General features: G+C 37.0%; 2 protein-coding genes across 9 annotated transcripts in view; one reads left to right on the top strand and one right to left on the bottom strand.

The window, feature by feature from the left end:
- cacng8b (calcium channel, voltage-dependent, gamma subunit 8b) overlaps positions 1–2,384 on the top strand; it is a 33,219-nt gene extending 30,835 nt beyond the window's left edge. Inside the window, exon 6 of the mRNA XM_017451337.3 lies at positions 686–2,384. Within this exon, the coding sequence (XP_017306826.1) occupies positions 686–1,515 (830 nt within the window). The 3' untranslated portion in view covers positions 1,516–2,384. The remainder of the gene's footprint in view (positions 1–685) is intronic.
- Positions 2,385–9,342: 6,958 nt separating this feature from the next.
- On the bottom strand, positions 9,343–17,188 carry cacng6b (calcium channel, voltage-dependent, gamma subunit 6b). 8 transcript variants are annotated; one of them, XM_017470659.3, is made up of 6 exons: positions 17,105–17,188; positions 12,352–12,437; positions 11,722–12,109; positions 10,738–10,812; positions 10,303–10,440; positions 9,343–10,062 (listed from the first exon to the last, which is right to left on the bottom strand). In XM_017470659.3, exons 3-6 carry the CDS (start codon positions 12,077–12,079, stop codon positions 9,842–9,844), a joined length of 792 nt encoding a protein of 263 aa, XP_017326148.1. In that variant the 5' UTR covers positions 12,080–12,109; positions 12,352–12,437; positions 17,105–17,188; the 3' UTR covers positions 9,343–9,841. The 8 variants fall into 8 exon arrangements, with proteins under 8 accessions (XP_017326148.1, XP_017326140.1, XP_047011478.1 ...); XM_017470651.3 differs by having other exon boundaries at positions 12,356–12,437; XM_047155522.2 differs by adding an exon at positions 14,545–14,637 and having other exon boundaries at positions 11,722–12,437; positions 17,105–17,153.
- Between the last annotated feature and the right edge of the window lie 1,929 nt (positions 17,189–19,117).

Below are 19,117 nucleotides of genomic sequence, written 5' to 3'. Positions count from 1 at the left end.
CCATGATTAGGCTATGTTTTATAGAGAAAGGAATTACCTCTTGTCAAACCTTTGTGCATGTGGGGAAAAAAACACAACCGTGATTTTTACAAACTCCCAGTTAAGACCAATATTCTATTTAGTTAAACTAATGTCCAAGACTGACACAATCCAAATACAAATGCCAATAATACAGCCCTAGATCTTAGGGAATAAAAATTGTCCAGAAGAATGAAAAAGGCAGTTAGGGGCCCAGAACATTAACCTGTCACTGGAGCTAAAAATTAGTGTGAAAGAAATCTAGTGAAAAAGAAAGTCATTCTCCTAATATAAGTCCTTTACATTTGGATGAGATGGGATTGGTATGTGGTGTATAAATATAAACTACCACTTTTATCCTGTGCCATCCTGACATCCTGATCCGGATAAAATGGTGAGTGAATGGTGAGTCTCTCAAGGGGGACAAGTGGAATTGCACCCCATAGCAAAATAGCCACCAGATTTTTCTTGTAATTTGTCGTCCAACTGTAACTTTTTTGTACTGACATGTGCTACAACAATCTTTGACAGTGCATAGATGCTTAATGGCTAGATTACACAGTATTTGCCTATATAGTTCATTTGTATCTGCAAAATTTTTTGCGTAAGAACAATCAACCCATCTGAAATGCTCTAAAAAACCTGTGTTGACAAATTTCACCTGTAGGTTTGAGCAACATCATTGGCGTGATTGTGTACATCTCGGCAGCGCTAGGTGACATCTCTCCAAAGAAGGATGAGGATAAAAAATGGCAATACTCATATGGATGGTCCTTCTATTTTGGTGGCCTTTCATTCATTCTGGCTGAGATGGTAGGGGTGCTAGCTGTTAACATCTACATTGAAAAGAACAAAGAGCTGCGCTGCCGTTCACGCACCGACATCTTCAAGAGCACAACACATGCTGTGCTGCGCTTGCCTAGTTACCGCTTCCGCCGCCGCTCCTCACGGTCCAGTTCACGCTCTACCGAACCATCAAGAGGCTCGCGGGACCCCTCACCTGCTGCTGCTGGCCCACCAGGGAGCAAAAGCTTTGGCCTGCCCCCCTCAGCACTACTTTCACAGGGGCCTGTCTCCGTTTCCACCCTGCCCAATCCACACTCACACTCCCGCTCACACTCAGCCCTACCCGGAGGTGACATCTCGCTCTACACCCTGTCACGAGACCCCAAACTGAGTGCACTGGGGGCTCTGGGTGCACCACCTGTGTATGGCACAGTGGATCGTGCCACACTCTACCAGTTGCACAACTGCTTTCCCAAAGATAGTGGAGGAGGAGGAGCAACCATGATGATGAGCGGCACACTGCCATCTCTCAAGTCCCATAATCCAGCTGGAGTGCAGAATTCATCCAGTGGAAACTCGGCACCTTCATCACAACCCCCGCCATTCTCATCCTCTACAGTGGAGAGGGAGAGAGGGATGGGCACACTTGACAGGCTGGCCAAGCCAGAAAGCAATTCCAACACGCTGAACAGAAAAACCACACCGGTGTAGTGAGAGACCAGAACAGAAGAGAGTGTAAATCCTGTATAGTGGAAGCTGAATGAAGGTTGTGTTCAAGTTAAGAAAAGGAAAAAAAAAACTGAGAAAATATATGTTCCTTCTGTCTCCCTGTCTGAAATGCTTTTCTGTTTCACTTTATGGAAAATGAGTTTCAGACAAAAATTGAACCAGTGACAATTCATAATAACAACTACAACATTCATTTAGTTTTATAACATTTTTTTTAAACGTGAACTATGATCATTGGAAACTGTACTGTGAAGTTTACCCTTTTTTTATTTGTTAGAAATTGAAGCGAGTGGTTGCCTAAGTGCATTCCTAGAAGGTTTGTTGTTGTTGTTATTATGAGAAAAACAATCTGTAGCGACTAGCTTTTTATGTTGGAAATGATTTTCAAGACATCAACTGTGATTCCGATACAGTGGATACTGCAGAAGCATGAGTGTCTATAATATGTATGAGAGAAAACATATTATTATTATTATTATTATTATTATTATTATTATTATTATTATTATTATTATTATTATTATTTATTAATAATATTATTATGATTACAACTAGCATAAAAACAACTTTGTAGAAAGCATCTAATTTATTTTTAGAATTGATTTTTCTTTTCTACCATTTGATAACATAATATTAAGTGTTTATCCTAAATATTGTCTTCCAGTTATATCGACAAAAGAAACTATGAATTGATGGACTGAAAACTGCTGACTGAGTGTTGAAATGAAATTTTTTTAAATGAATGAACCATCCTATCATTATTTTTGTTATGATCATTAGTAGCTGTGAAAGTAACAGTAATCTTTATTTTGGGGCATTACCAGATTACCAGACCCCTCACTAAGACAAAGAGGGAGTATATATATATATATATATATATATATATATATATATATATATATATATATATATATATATATATATATATATATATATATATAAAGAGCACCATAGATGTTCCTGTAGGACAGTGTATTGTAAAGTGACTTCTATCTTCTATCCAAAACTGTGCTTTCTACAAGATTGAGGAGACCAAGAGATGTATGTAAAAAAATAAATTAACAAAACCTTAGATAAAAATGATGGGTAGATCACATTATGGGAAACGAATGCCAATGTATAATGTCATATGCATAACTATATTTAAAGTCACAAGCAAGTGGGGCCAGGATGAGGCTTTTATTAAATCTGAGGGGCAGAAGCTGTGTGAAGTTTGAGAAAGTACATATATATCTACAGTATATTGGACACTGTCCAGCTAATGTCCAGATTGAATCAGATCGGACTTGTGTCCTTTGTGCCATGTGACCATGCCAGCATCCCCATGGCCAGGCTCCCACACAATGAACTTTCACTGTGCTGCACCTGATCCTATTAGACCTTTGACCTTTCTGCTTCTTCCAATGAAAGATTCTATCACATGTAAACGATCTGCCAACTTCAATCTATATAAAGCCAACATGGGACATGGGATAGAGTGCAAAACAGCCATCAACAGACACACACACACACACACAAGCACACGCACACACACACACGCACACACAAACACACACTCTCTATTGCAAATGGGTGTTTTTTTTAAACCACTATAAAAATGCAAAAACTACAGACTACATTCATGTGAGCAACTCTAAACATGTAGTGAGAATAGATATATCCACACACAAAAAACAGTTTATCTAAATGTGTGATAAACTGAAACACTGTATTGCACGAATTTTCTATATATAAAACAACAACAACAACAAGACAATCTTGGTGTGATGTCATTTGTCTTTTGGCTCATGTTTTACCAGGAAGGAAATACACCACTACAGACAGCATCATATGTTCTATTAAAGGGAGATATAGGGTGTATTTATGTATTTATATATATAAATACACACACACACACACACACACACACACACAGCTGGGATACAAGCTCAAGTGTCCACCTGAAGGCTCTGGTCTCATTCTTGTGCATTTTTTTTATTACACAAACAAACAAACAAAGACACGCACCCCGTGGAAATTGTTTCCTTTTTTGACATATCTGGACAAGCAAACATTTGATCCTCTTTGAAACAGTGCCTGTTAATAAAGGTGATACATTTGAACAAAATCACAAGGAAAATTAGAATTTTCAATAATTTATTCAGAAATATAAATAGATGTGTTATTCTTCTGCGGAAAAAGTAAGTACACCCTTGGCCTCAGAAACTAGTATTGCCCCCTTTAGCGGAACTACTTCTTGTAGGCATTTTGCATAATTGTCCACAAGGCTTGCTGGAATTTTTGACCACCTTTTCATGTAATGTTCTTTCAGTTGCAAGGTTTCTTGCATGTACTGCACACTTTAATTTTCCACACAACATTTCAATGAGATTCAAATCTGGGCTTTGACTAGGCCATTCCATAACCTTCAATTTCTTCTTTTTGAGCCATTCTTTGGTGGATTTGCTAGTGTGCTTAGGATGGCCTCATATTATCTTCAAGCACATTTTGATATGATGCAGAATTCATAGTTGAATCAATGAATGCAAGCTGTCCAGTCCCTGAGGCAGTGAAGAAACCCCAAACCATAACATTTCCACCACCGTGCTTCACAGTTGGTATGAGGTGCTTCTCTTGAAAGCTGTCTTTGGTCTGTACCAAACATGTCTGTGATTACTGTGGCCAAACAACTCTATTTTTGATTCATCTGTCCAGAGCACATTATTCCAAAAGGCCTGGTCTTTGCCTATATGCTCATTGGCAGACTGTAGTCTTGCAAAGGCTTTTTCCTGGCATGCTTCCCATGCAGGTCACATTTGTGCAATCTCTTTCAGATTGTAGAAGCATGCAAGTTGCAAGACTTACTAGCAGATCCTGTAATGAAATTTTGGGGTTCTTGGAGACTTCTTTTTGCATCAAACGATCTGCTTTTGGGCTGAATTTGCTGGCATGGCCAGTTCTAGAGAAATTGATAATCATTTAAAATCTGCCCCATTTGTAGATTATGATCCCTACGGCGGAATGATGTATTTCAAATAATTTGGAGATCTTTTTTTAATCCCTTGCCAGACTCATAGGCATCCACAACCTTACAGAACTCTTTAGATCTTGGCATGATGACACTATACACCTCAATAACAGAGGGAACACCAGACACTAGATATGAGAGAGGTATAAATAAGACAGGTTCCACCTGCACTCCCTAAACAGGTTCTAATCAATGGCACACAATCTTGAACACCCGATTCTAAATTTATAGATTTGATGGTGTGATAAATGTAGGGGTATACTTACTTTTCATGTTACTGGTATGTTTTTTGTTCATTTAAATTGAGAAAATTACTACAAAATGTCAATTTTATGTCATTTCATAGAGTGTATCAAATTCATTAATAGGCACTGTTTCAAAGACTATCAAATGTTTGCTTGTCCAAATATATATACAGTGCTCTCCAGTAATATTGGAACCCTTGGTAAATGTGAGCAAACACGTCTGTGAAAATTTGTCTAAAAAATTCACAAAAATACTCTTCTCTCATGGACATCAAACAATTGCAAACAAAACACAGGTTTATCACACAAAAATAATATTTGTTAAATATATTTGTGCCACAATTATTGGCATCCTTTTAGTAAATACTGTTCTACCTTCCTTTGCCAAGATAACTTCTTGAATCTTCTCCTATAATGCCTGATGAGGTTGGAGAATACATAGCAAGGGATCTGACACCATTCCTTCATATAGAATCTCTCCATATCCTTCAAATTTCAAGGTCCACACTGGTGGACTCTCCTCTTCAGTTCACCCCACAGGTTTTCTATGGGTTTCAAGTCAGGGGACTGGGATGGCCATGGCAGGACTTTAATTTTGTGGTCAGCAAATCATTTTTGTGTGGATTTTGATGTATGTTTTGGATCATTGTCCTGCTGGAAGATCTAACCACGGCCCATTTTAAGCTTTCTGGCGGAGGCATTCAGGTTTTCATTTAATCTGTTGATATTTGATATCTGTTGATATCTGTTGATATTTGATCGAGTCCATGATGACATGTATCCTAACAAAATGTCCAGGTCCTCTGACAGAAAAACAGCCCCAAAACATTAAAGAGCCATCACCATATTTAACCATGGGCATGAGGTACTTTTCCGTATGGCTACCTCTCTGTGTGCACCAAAACCACCTCTGTTTTTTATTGCCAAAAGGCTCTATTTTGGTTTAATCTGACCATAGACCCCGATCCCATTTGAAGTTCCAATAATGTCTGGCAAACTGAAGACACTTAAGTTTGTTTTTGGATGAGAGTAGAGGCTTTTTTCTTGAAACCATTCCAAACAACTTGTGTTGATGTAGCTGGCTTCAGATTGTAGTTTTGGAGACTTTCTGACCCCAAGACACAACTAACTTTTGCAATTCTCCAGCTGTGATCCTTGGAGATTTTTTGTCCACTCGAACCATCCTCTTCACAGTGCGTTGAGACAATATAGACACACGTCCAATTCCAGCTTGATTCATAACATTTCCAGTTGACTGGAACTTCTTAATTATTTCCCTGATAGTGGAAATGGGCATCTGTGTGTGTGTGTGTGTGTGTGTGTGTGTGTGTGTGCGTGTGTGTGTGTGTGTGTGTGTGTGTGTGTGTGTGTGTGTGTGTGTGTGTGTGTAATGGATGAGAAACAATGAGGCTATACGATTGACTGTCATACACCAAGCAGACAGCAAAGAGCTCTGGGAGACCTGCAAATGAGAGACGTTGTGCATAGTTAACACCTTAGGATAATATTTCTCACTCACATCAATTTTTATGTGCTCATATGAACCATGCACTAATTTTAACCCAAGTGAAATACAAAAAGCAGAGAGTGTGAGGGGGGAAAAAAACAACACTCCTGTTTGCAAAAGATTTAATTATCAAGCAAAACTATACAGTGAAGGCGACATATACATTGAAACAAAATAGGACCTCAAAAAAAAGAGTTATTTTATATATTTTATATAACAGCGGAAAGGGTTATTAACAGGGTGAAAATGAAAAAAAAAAAAGCTTTCCAGAGTGAAATATAAACACGTTATTTACAGCCTGTGTCTGTGTGTAAGGTCTGTGTATAATACAAAGTCAAAAAAAAATACAGCATACATCATTTACATGTCATACAGTAAGAACACACAGAACACATTTTACATAATTTAAGAGAGAATCAATGTTAATTTCCAAAATATTCAAAGTCACTAATAAGCACTAATCTAGCATACTGTAGCTGAGTATCATGTATGAAGAGCATGTGGACTTCTGAAATCTGAAAGACTTATTTATTGGTTAAGAAATGTTTCATGTATTACATGCAACAAGTGGCAAAAAATTTAGCTGAATGTTATAAAGCTGACACCAGCTTTGTTGAGCTGAACTGATTTTTGCTAACCCATAATGCATATTCATATAGCACCGTATACTGGCTGTTAATGAAATCAAATGAGATTAAGATATGTCAGACCAACCAGCACAATATAAAACTCCTTCAGCTCTTCTGTAACAGTCCCCCAGGTAGCTTGGTGTATGTAGTTTAGTTTTTCACTGTTTAATTATGAAACAGAATGGCTGCTGGGGAAATACTATGCAGTGCTGGCATAGAGACCCAAATACAAACAAGACAAAATTAACTGCTGAGAGGAGAAACTCCGATTTTGTTTTTCCCATTTTTTAAAATGTTTTTTTTTTTTTTGACAGAGCAATGAATATTCAAAGAAAAAACATAGCTAATATTACCATGTGACTTCTTAATGTACTCTCTCATCTGTGAGTCTGAGCTTTTCCTGTATGATCTCATTTCTTTGAACTTAATCACATCCCTTTGATGCGTCCCTTTACCCACAGCGCTGACACACACTCTTTGACACAGACTGTAGCCAATCAGTAACAAGCATGTGATGTTCAATAAGGACATGCTGTTCTGCTTTGAGTGTGTTTTTGTGTTTCCAAATTTTCTGTCATGTTTCCTGGGAAGTTCATTTTTACGAGTTGGGAAGTCGTAATTACGACGTGTAATTACGACGTCAAGTGCGTTCAAGTCATTTTGGTCAGCGCAAGATGGTGATGTATCTCCTCTTAATTAACTATTAAAAAAGAGGGGTTTTTTAAAAACTGTACTTTAAGGAAATGAAAAGCATTGAATTTGCATCAGGTATGTTTTTGCTTTTTTATGCTTTTAAGCAATTTATGAAACTTTATCATTACATATTATATCGTAATTGTACAATGCTTTCATATTTTGTGCAGGCACTTGTGCAGGTTTGCTACATATACCAAACACATAATAACTGAAATCAGTTTCTGAGACTAGTAAACCTTCAATTTCAACTAATTTACCATCAACTACAGAGGTTGCATCCATTGATTCCACCATGTTTTCTTACTGACATGTCCCCAACTCAGAAACAGAGCTTCCTGAGAAAGTTTCCTACTCATAATTCTGACTTTGTGGTAGCGTTCAACTCGTAAATACGATCTTTCCGACATGACTTGAATGCTCCATAAAGCTGTTTGCTTTTTTTTGTTTTGTTCTCATGTTTTTAATTTTGCTGTTACATTTACATTTATGGCATTTGGCAGACACCCTTATCCAAAGTGATTTACATATATCTCATTTATATAACTGAGCAGTTGATTGTTGCTCAAGGGCCCAACAGTGGCAGCTTGGTGGTGATGGGATTTGAACTTATGACCTTCTGGTCAGAAGTCCAATGCCACCAAGTTATCACTGCCACAATGCTTGTGTTTATGAATTTATTGTCATGCTGCTGAATCTGCTGTTGCATTTTGGGGTTTGTTGTTGTGCTTATTGAATTGCTGTATCTGATATTTTGCATTTACAGGCCACCATAGTAAATAGCTTTTCACCAAATTCTAACCAAAGGATATATGAGAGTGCTCTGAAGTTCTGAATTTTCCTGACAAAGCTTTGAAACCTTTCCAGACAAAGCCCACCACGTGAACCTGTTGGGAATGACTACAGATATAAAATGCAAAGAAAATGTCAGGTACAGTCAGGAGAATTTTCTATTAAAACCTGATTAAATATGAAGGAAAATGAACGTAACTTAAAATGATGCGGAATGTTCCAGAGTGAGAGGTGGGCCATCTTACTTAAAGCTAATGACAAGCATATGTAAATACTATTTATTAATCTTTCACCAAGCAATTTTTTTTTTCTGTGAGCGTACTTCATTTATAAAGTAAGGTCCTTTTGGAACAGCTGAAGTTTCACATGCAATAGATCCTAGCACTTTGAAGTAACCTAAATTTTTAATAATATCTTGAACATTACAAGTCAGCCATTATCAGCCATTATCTGTGTACTGTACAGAGCTAATGCTGCATTCACAATCTTTTGGGAACCGGAAAATTTCAGACGATTTCTGAATGGCCCTCCAGCTCAATTCCCACTCTGAAATCAGACTTTCTCCAAGCTGGAGTTCTCTGATTTCATTTAACATGATGGTGCCAATAGGAAAAAGCAAGGAAAATATCTAGTAGTTGTTTCATGCTTTTTAACTAGACTTGTTTTTATTTGTGTTTGATAATAATAAATAATTGAACTGAATTGAACAATTTTTTTACAAGTCAAACTGCAAACTGCCATGTTCTCTTAGTGCTATCAGTGATGAACCACCATAATATACATACATGTATACACACACACACACACACACACACACACACACACACACACACACACAGAGATATATATATATATATATATATATATATATATATATATATATATATATATATATATATATATATATATATATATATATATATATATATATATGTGTGTGTGTGTGTGTAAACACTTCCACTTTTAAAATACTATACTTCTTATATTCACACAAAAAAATCAAACAACAAATTACTTTTTTCCAACTTTACAGTGGAAGTGTGTGAAGATTTTGAGGTAAGAAGGAAGAACATTCAGAGTGGAGATCCTGGGCATCATGAATGCAGCTGACTAACAGCTGGTGTCTATTATCTAATAAAATCAAACAAAGTTATTTTTCATATAGCTTATTCTAATGTTTCATGTAGCTTACCCAATAAAGTGGCCACTTAATTCAGCATTTTCTAAAATCTAATTTTGGTGTCAATCAATTGGCAGAAATCATACAATTTTATGTACCATTGCCAGTCGTTGCAACCTGTTAGTCTTTAATTCTGTCAGCATATTTCTAAGTATTTATAAGTACATTTTTTTTAAATATAAATATTTATAAGTATTTATGAGCATATTTATAAGTAAAAAAATAAAATAAAATAAAATAAAAGAGTTCAGTTTGCTAGGCACTGTTGTTTTGGTGCATTATGCATTTCCTGAAAGGATTAAAGGGTAAAGAAAACAACAGGAAGAGAATGCCGCCAACAAGAAGGATGGCCCCGGCTGAGCCTACACATGCCACTGACCAGGAGAACTCATAGTGCAGAGGGACACTGTGATCACTCGCCAGCAATGCCAGTACTGATTGGTGGAAAACTAAGATGGACAGCAGGATCAGGATGCCTGAGAGAAATTTAGAGAAAGAAAGAAGCCAAAAGATGAGAGCAGGCATGAAACAAAGGCATAAGCATTTGAAACTGGTTGCAACTGGGATTACGAAACAAAGGGGGGGAAAAGAGTGTTTTCTTTTCCTGAGAAATCTTTCTCATATTTACAGAAGCTTAAGTGGACAAACTTACACTTCTGTAAGGAATGTCTTCAGACATACAAAAAGTTATGTCAAATATTAAGAAAGAGGGTCACCTGAGATGAGGAAGCAGACAGAAGCAGGCTTGAGGAGGAAAGGTACACTCTTCGTGAGAGACATAATAATACACACGGAGCCCATCATCATTAAAAACAAACTGAACACTGCCAACATCGCTGATGCCAGACTCAAATCTGAATCGGGGAGAGAGAGAGAGAGAGAGAGAGAGAGAGAGAGAGAGAGAGAGATCAAAATGTTCAAATATTAGTTATTTTTCTGTATAGTGTGTTGCTTGGGGAACTGGGAGATCTCAGGAGAGATGTTCCTCTTTTTAGTGCCTCGAAGACGAATGAGGAAGATATGGGTAAGGAAAGCAGACAATGCGTGTTAGCATGGGTCAAAGGATGGGACTGAAGATGAAAGGAAAGGATGTCAGAAGAGGAAGACAAAAAAGAAAGCAGCTACATTTACTTTTATATGTTGAAACTTACTTTTATCTGTTGTTTTCTTAAAAATAACAGCATTTTCTCCCGAAGTGTAGAACTTAAAATATGTGCAGTTAGACTCTGAGAAAAAACAAGAGGATGAAACACAGTTGGATGAACAGGTTAACTGGGTTTTAGTTAGTTAACTAAGGCATTCCTACTGCTAAAATAAATGTCAGGTAAAAGACAGGACTTTCTGCAGCAATCAAAGTTATGACAAATAAGGCCAGTGTGTGACATTTTGTTATGCTATTGTGTTCAGCTGTGTGGTTTTGTACAACCTATATAATTCGATCAGATTTCAAAATTCACTGTTGGAATTGCTATAAAATGAAGTCCACAGTGTAAATGGAGAGACTGGCAGTAGTAATACACTGCTCAGCAACCTTTACTATTACTTTCAGGTGCATGCATACAGCTGCTCTTAGATATGCCTAGGGTAACTTAGGTTAGTGAAATGAAAAAATGATCAGAGCAGCAACCTTATATGACATTTTGAATTCATTATATACACGATACAGTGAAAATGAATGTGTTATATTTGCCAAGAAATTCTCCTCCAACTGTTCAAGTTAATTACCTGCTTACAGATAATTAAGCACGATCTGCAAGAGCTTGCTAACATCTGCATACTGTTGCAAAATATGCCAGCAATGCAGACAGTATAATAATAATAATAATAATAATAATAATAGTTGTTGATATTATTATTGGTATTATTGGTATTATTAATTAATTTGTGTTATTCATTCACACCACCATGTTGTTTGTTTAACAGCACACCATACAGTGTTTAATTCCTTACATACATATCCTCTGTGTAGTACAGAAATCCTCCAGAGAAATAGTATCACATGTAACATAGGTTCAGATATAAATACTATCTAAGCATTTGATGTAGTGCACTTTTTTATGTGTGTGTGTGTGAGTGAGAGAGAGAGAGAGAGAGAGAGAGAGAGAGAGAGAGAGAGAGAGAAGCACACAACTGACCTCCAGGCAGCTCTGCAGGGCCACAACTGTCTCTCTCTGGGTCAATGTCGGACACCCAGAGTGTGCGTGTGCAGGCCTTCCACAGGCCATAGTGCACCAACTGACATGACTGGTTGTTTTGGAAGTGTTTTGGCTGTGCCAGTTCCACCCAGAATTCGGCACCCACGCCCAGCACGGTCAAAGTCACTCCCACAATGGCCACAAAAAATGCCATCTTGATCTTGCCCTCTTGGCCCTCAGTCATATGTGAGGATCTGGCTCTGGTTTTACTGCGCCCACCTCCTCCCCCAGCCCCGATTCCTACATGCCCACCCACTCGTGCATCATCTTCAGACTGCATGAAATAGTTAGACCACATTGTACCCGATGAATTTAACAGAGTTGAAGGCTGTAAAAATAAACAAAAGGGATTAAACAAATCCCTTGTAGAAAAAAATTAAGAATATAAAGATTTTTTTCAAAAAAATAATAATAATAAATTAAGTGAATCAGGTATGAGATTGATGAGAAATTGATATAAAGAATCAGAATGAAAACGTACAAAAGGAAAAATGAATGAGGGATTAAATTGAATGAAAGGACAAAGTTAAGAGGTAAGCAGTGCAGTAAAGTCAGGGGAGATCAAACAACCAACTATTGGAAGGATGAGACGGGAGTGAATACAAGAAGATCTTCCAGATCAGTAGTCACTAGATGATCAGTCCTCATTGAAGAGACTGAAAGAAATGAAATAACACACTGAGTATTTCAGATCTTAAGAAGAATGAATTACATTATGTAACTCATTAATGTACATCTGATGAGTGACAAACTACACAATTTGACACACACACAAAATTCATGCCGAAAGAATGCTTTTTAAAAAATGATTACAGTTCATGTAGTTTTTTAAAAAGTTATTTACAGTTGATATAAAAAAAAATCTATTCACCCCTGCTGTAAAAGTGCATCTTTTTGAGATGCAAAAAATGAAACCAAGATCTTTTCTACCTTTAATGTGATATAGCAACTAACAAGTTATTTTTAACTGAAAATAACCTGGTTGCATAAGTGTGGATATTCTTTTATAATGGGAGCACGTGGCTGTGCTCAGAATGAGCCAATCACATTCAGACTCATGTTTGAACATGGGGTAAAATAAAGTAGATGAAGTAACAAAGTAATAATTATACAGCTTTCATCAAGGAAGTGATTCTGATTAGCCCCCAAATAAAGATCAGCTGTATCTGTTAGATTTTCTTGACATTATCTTGCTTTCATCCGACTCATGAAGCCATGGTCCACAAAGAGCATGCAAAGCATATAAAGGAGCTCATTGTCAAAAGACATCGATCAGGAGGAGGAGTACAAAAGAATTTCCAAAACCTTAGTAAACACACCATGAAGACCACAAGTGGAGAAAATGGGGCATCACACTGTCATCACCAATAGCAGGATATCCCTTCAAACTTGATGAAAGTACAAGAAGAAACTTATTGGGGAGGCTGCCAAGAAACCTACAGCAACATCAAAGGAGCTGCAGGAATATCTGGAAAGCACTACTCACACCCTGCATGTGCCAGAAATCTCTGCTCTTCTTCACATGTCTGGACTATGGGGTAGGGTGGCTAGACAAAAAAATCTTACTCATGAAAAAAACAAACAAACATCCAATACCACCTAAATCACTCCAAACCATGAGGCAACATGATTATGATCTGATAAGACCAAGGTAGAACGTTTTGGGCATAATTCTAAAAGATATATTTGCTGCAAAAACAAGGCAGCTTATCACCCAAAGAACACCATACCTACTGTGAAGCATGGTGGTGGCAGCATCATGCTATGCAGTTGCTTCTCTTCAGCTGGGACTTGGGCTCTATTCAAGACTGAGGGAATTATGGATAGCTCAAAATCTATTTTGGCACAAAATCTGCAGGACACTATTAATCAGCTAAAGATGAAAAAAAAAAAAAAAAGACCTTCAAGCACAACAGTGAAAAAAAGGACAAAAAAGGTCAATTAAGAAATGGCTTCAGAAGAAGATCAATGCTTTGGAATAGTCAGAGTTCAGATCTAAAATCTTTTCAAAACCTCTGGAATGACTTGAAGAGGGCTGGGTATAGAGATCTCCTCATAATTTAATAGATTTGGACCATTTTTGCAATGAAGAGTGGAATAAAATTGCCAAATTATCACATGCCTAGTTGGTAGACTCTTACCTAAAAAAATTATGCTGTAATACACGCGAAAGGTTCTTTATCAAAGGATTAGGTTATTGGTAGTGGTTAGGATGTTGAACTTCTGATCAGAAGGTTGTGAGTTCAAATCCTAGCACTGCCAAGCTGCCACTGCTCTGTTGTATAAATGAGATAAATGTAAGTTGGTCTGGATAAGGGATTCTGCCAAATGCCTAACAAACACTTATGGAACTCGGTTAGGTTGTTTTTTTGTTTGTTTGTTTTTAAAAAAAAAATGTTTTCTATTTGTATTCCACCTTAATTTTGCTGGTTGCTATATCACATTAAAGATGGAAAATGATCTGACATGATTTGTCAGTTTCTCTTTTTTATTTTTTTTTTATTTAAGATATCTAAAATGTAAAATATCAGATTTTTACAGAGGTGTGTAGGCTTTTTTTATATCCACTATAACTGTGTGTTACAGCAAAACGACTCAGTTATCACCAGCAGCATAACTTTTGTAATTATATTGAAATCACATGATCACCAGCCTCAAAAAATTGGCATGTTAGTGAGAAATTCCATAAAACAGGACACCACCTCATCTACTTAGGCTTGTCCTGTACTATGCAAGAGATGACTGGATAAAAAAAAACCTGACCTTGATACATCCAAAGCTTCCAGATTTTATGCCTCTTTGATGTTCTCATCATATGCATCTAATTCAGCAAAACATGCAGCCATGATATGATGCCTGATACTTGGAAAGAACATAATATCAATAAGCCAATAATATCTTTATTACATTCACTTATTTTTGTAAAGTTTACTTCCAGTAAGGTGATAGATTAATTCAGGTCAGACAGTGTGTACTATTCAATATTAAACCTGTTTGTGTGGCTTATCTCTACACACTGATACAGGCCAGTGCAGTGTGGAGATTTGTGGACTTCATAAATTACATGTAATACACATAACTGTGTTAAGTAAGGAATAAAACATGACAGGCTGTGCTGTATAAATATAAAGATAAATAAAAATAATCAATGATAGGGTGGTGCGATGGCTTACCATGCCAACGTTGATCATTTTCTGATTATAACAAATTCTGAAGTGTTTTATTTCTCTAACACCACAATATCTTTTTGGCTTGCTCATTTTGAGAGGCTAATGAAGGAACACCTGTTTATAGTTGTCAAAAAAATTATGCTGGTCAATCAACATAATTTTTTTGACAACTATAAACTGGTGTTCCTTCACTAGCCTCTCAAAATTAGCAAGCCAAAAAGATATTATTGAGAAACCCTCTGCAAAACTCTCTGTTCTGAAAATTTTCTCATGTCTGAAATCTTAAAAAGCTCAAAGCCGATACATTGGAGACTCCTGGCAAAAATGCGAAATAAATGTCTTTTCACAGAAATCTTCACTATATCGTTCAACAATTACTCACGTTTTTTCATATCAGTTTATGGCACATCTACCACACTCATCACAGTCCCTGTATAAGCTGTTACTATAGGAATGGTAGCGTGTTAGGACAAGCACATGAATCTAAATGAATTACAGTCAGCAACACAGTCAGAACTGCTGTTCAACACCTTCTGACCAATCTGACTCAAGCTTTCAACAGTGCTGTGATATGATATTTGGATAATTTGGACAATAAACAGAACACTCTAGGACTAAATACTGGCAGCCACCATTCAACCTGACACATTCATTTTGCCAATTCAATTCCATGACTATGAATTAAACCATTAGATCTTATTGTTTTTTTGAGAACTTACTTGTATTAATAGATGGAATAAATATCCATCCATCTATTTTTTATATCGCTAATCCTACACATAGTCTGGTTCCTATCGCAGGGAGCTTGGGGAACAAGGTGGGAGACACCCTAGATGGAGTGCAAACCCATTGCAGGGCACAATCACACACACATTCACACACTATGGATAATTTGGACATACCAGTCAGCCTACAATGAATGTCTTTGAACTGGGGGGGCAGGATCAAAGTACCCGGAGGAAATGGGGAGAACATGCAAACTCTGCACACACAGGGCGAGGCAGGATTCGAACCCCCAACCCCAGAGGTGGGAGGCAAACATACTAACCACTAACCACTATGCCCCCCAGATTGAAGAAATATCGGTTAACGGAATTTGTGTAAAGTGTTACTACAACCCTAACCATTACCAACTAATGCAAAAACATGACACTTATAGCCATGAGACTAGCAGTGATGCTACCAGAGCCAGACAGGCTTGAACACTGCAGAAACATTACTGAACACGACCATTCCAGCCATTTCTAAGTAAAATAGTTAAGAATGTATATACGGTCGTTACAGAAAAGCTAAGCTAGAGAAGAAGGCCCAAGACAAACACTGAAACACTTACTCCAACACAGGCTAAAATTATCCCACACAGAATCTCCTCTTATGCAGAACGCATGTGTCTAACCATTACCCACTACTGCAAAAACATGACACTTACAGCCATGAGACTAGCAGCGATCATTAACACTGGTATGAAAAATTCAGACATGCATTAGGCAAAGGTGAGAATTCGATCAAACTGGAAGACATTAAATAAACCAACACTCAAGATGGCTCAAGATTGTTTTAACAGTTTAACATGCAGTTCTAGAAGAGATCAATTATCATCCCAGTAAATATCATATGTCCCTATGTACGCACACACACGTTTATCTTTGTCAGGGTGTTCCTTTGACATGATTTTAATATTTGGACATAATTATTAATGCAGATAATTAATGCTATGCATACACCTAAACCTAACCTTAAAAACAGTCTTCCTCTTGTGGAGCAGAACTATCAAAACTGTCAGATATTTCTATCCTTGTGGGGACATTTGGTCTCCACCAAGGTATAAAAACACATTTCAAGGCACAAGAAATGAACTGCAAATGGAACAAGTGCCATTTCTTATATAATAGAATAACTTGTCAAAACACACTGTTTTCTAGACAGAATTCTATACCTAAATGTTTCTCAAGAGTGGACATTTTATATACACAGTAAGCCAGCTACTCTGGCCCTTGCAAGACGACATATAAAAAACTACTCGTTTCTAACAACTACATACTATGTACAGTTATATAGAAGCAACAGATTAACATGTACTTCAGTGCATTATTTTCTCATCGGTCAGATAAAACTAGATATTAGCAATTATAAAGTGTAATGAAAACTCTGACCTGTAGCCTGGCTGGGCGCAGCTCTGAGTATCAAATACATGAGGCGCCACAGAAAGTGGGCAATAGGGTGGGTAGAGAGAGAGAGCGAGAGAGAGCGAGAGAAAGAGTGAGGGAGGGGGAGAGACAGGTCAACAGGCAGACATGTGTCTAGGGGTGGAGGTAGCATGTAGAGTAATGGTCTGAATCTGAGCTTGCTTTCAGGCTGCTACATTGTAATCTGTGCATATGAATTTTGGTCCAACTTTATGCTGATCCAGATTACACACAGCAAATGGGTAGTTTACTTGTACAAAGGAAAATTTTAATTTGAAAGTGTCAGTCAGCACACATATGTCTATAAGTGTGTGTGAAGATTCTATTTTCGACAACCACCTGTTAATGACATTATGAGCGTGGGAGTTACAGTTGGAGAGAGAGAGAGAGAGAGAGAGAGAGAGAGAGAGAGAGAGAGAGAGAGAGAGAGAGAGAAATCTGCTAGAGAACTGTTTGTGCAGAGAGAAGGTACAGTGGAAGAAATAAGTATTGGACGTGCCAATATTTTTTTCAGTAAATATATTTCCAATGAGGTTATTCACGTGAAATTTTCACCAGACATCAGTATGAACTCAAGAAATCCACACATATAAAGAATTCACAACAATAAAGACCATAAATAAAGTTATGTGTAATAAAGTGGAATGACACAAGAAAAAGGTATTGAACACGCTAACAAAAAGCAGTACTCCAGGGCAAGGTAAGGCAAGGAACCAGCTGAAATCCGTAAGTAGTTAGAAAGTACTTATACCCCCTATCTGTGCAAATTAATATCAGCTTTGGTTAGTAAATTGATTGTCTATTTAAAGGTCTATAATCCTCAAGTGGAAGCAACATCACTCTGCAAGAAAGAGAGTGTAGTCTGGTCAGAGGAGAGCAAAATTGAACTTTTTGGCTGTCATACTAAACACCATGTTTGGAGAAGAAATGGCACTGCACATCACCCTAAAAACACAATACCAACAGTGAAGTTTGGAGGTGGAAGCATCATGGTGTGGGGCTGTTTTTCAGACTTCTTTTAATTGAAAGAATGATGAATGGAGCCCTTTACCGGGAGATTCTTGAGAAGAATCTGCTGATATCCACCAGGATGATGAAGATGAGACATGGGTGGACCTTCCAATAACACAATGATATAAAGCATACAGCAAAGAAAACTCTCAATTGGTTTCAGAGAAAAAATCAAGGTGTTAGAATGGCCCAGTCAATCACCTGACTCGAATCCAATTCAACAATATTTAAAGACAATATGTTTAGAAGAATGGGCCAAAATCACACCTGAATACTGCGGCCCATTAATTTCTTCATGCAGGAAGCGCCTTGAAGCTGTCATTAAAAACAAAGGCTTTTGCACTGTGTTAAATAAATTTCAGTTAGCGTGTTCAATACTTTTTTCCTGTGTCATTCCTCTTTATTACATATAACTTCATTTATGGACTTTAATGTTGTGAATTCTTTCTATGTATGGATTTCTTGAGTTAATACCAAAGTCTGGTGAAAATTTCATGTGTATAGCCTGATTGGAAATATATTTACTGAAAAAAATGTTGACACATCCTTATTTCCCCCACTGTATGCTTTAATTGAGAAATAGGAGAGAGAATAGGGCAAGGAAAGCCTAACTGGGGGGAAAAGAGTACAATTTATCTCAGAGAACAAAGATAATATTCAAAGACATTTTAGCATAGCATTTTGCTGTAAAGGGTTTGAGATTTGACTGGTTACAGAGCCAGGGCTAGTAGAAATCTGGGGAAAAACCTACTACTGTATTTATTTTGCATTTTAACTGATTTTTAAGTATGTATATTTAAATTTTGGCATGCATACTTAAAATTCTAGTAGGCATGCTTATTTTTTAAGGATGGATACTTACAATTCCAGTATGCATACTTATTTTTCGAGTATGCATATAAACTTTGTGTTCATACTTTACTTGTGTGCAACTTTAAAAAAAAAAAAAAAAAAAAAAAAAAAAAAACA

Source organism: Ictalurus punctatus, chromosome 1 (assembly GCF_001660625.3).
Source record: "Ictalurus punctatus breed USDA103 chromosome 1, Coco_2.0, whole genome shotgun sequence".
In the NCBI taxonomy this organism is placed as follows: Eukaryota; Metazoa; Chordata; class Actinopteri; order Siluriformes; family Ictaluridae; genus Ictalurus; species Ictalurus punctatus.
This window is presented reverse-complemented; position numbering and strand designations above follow the sequence as displayed.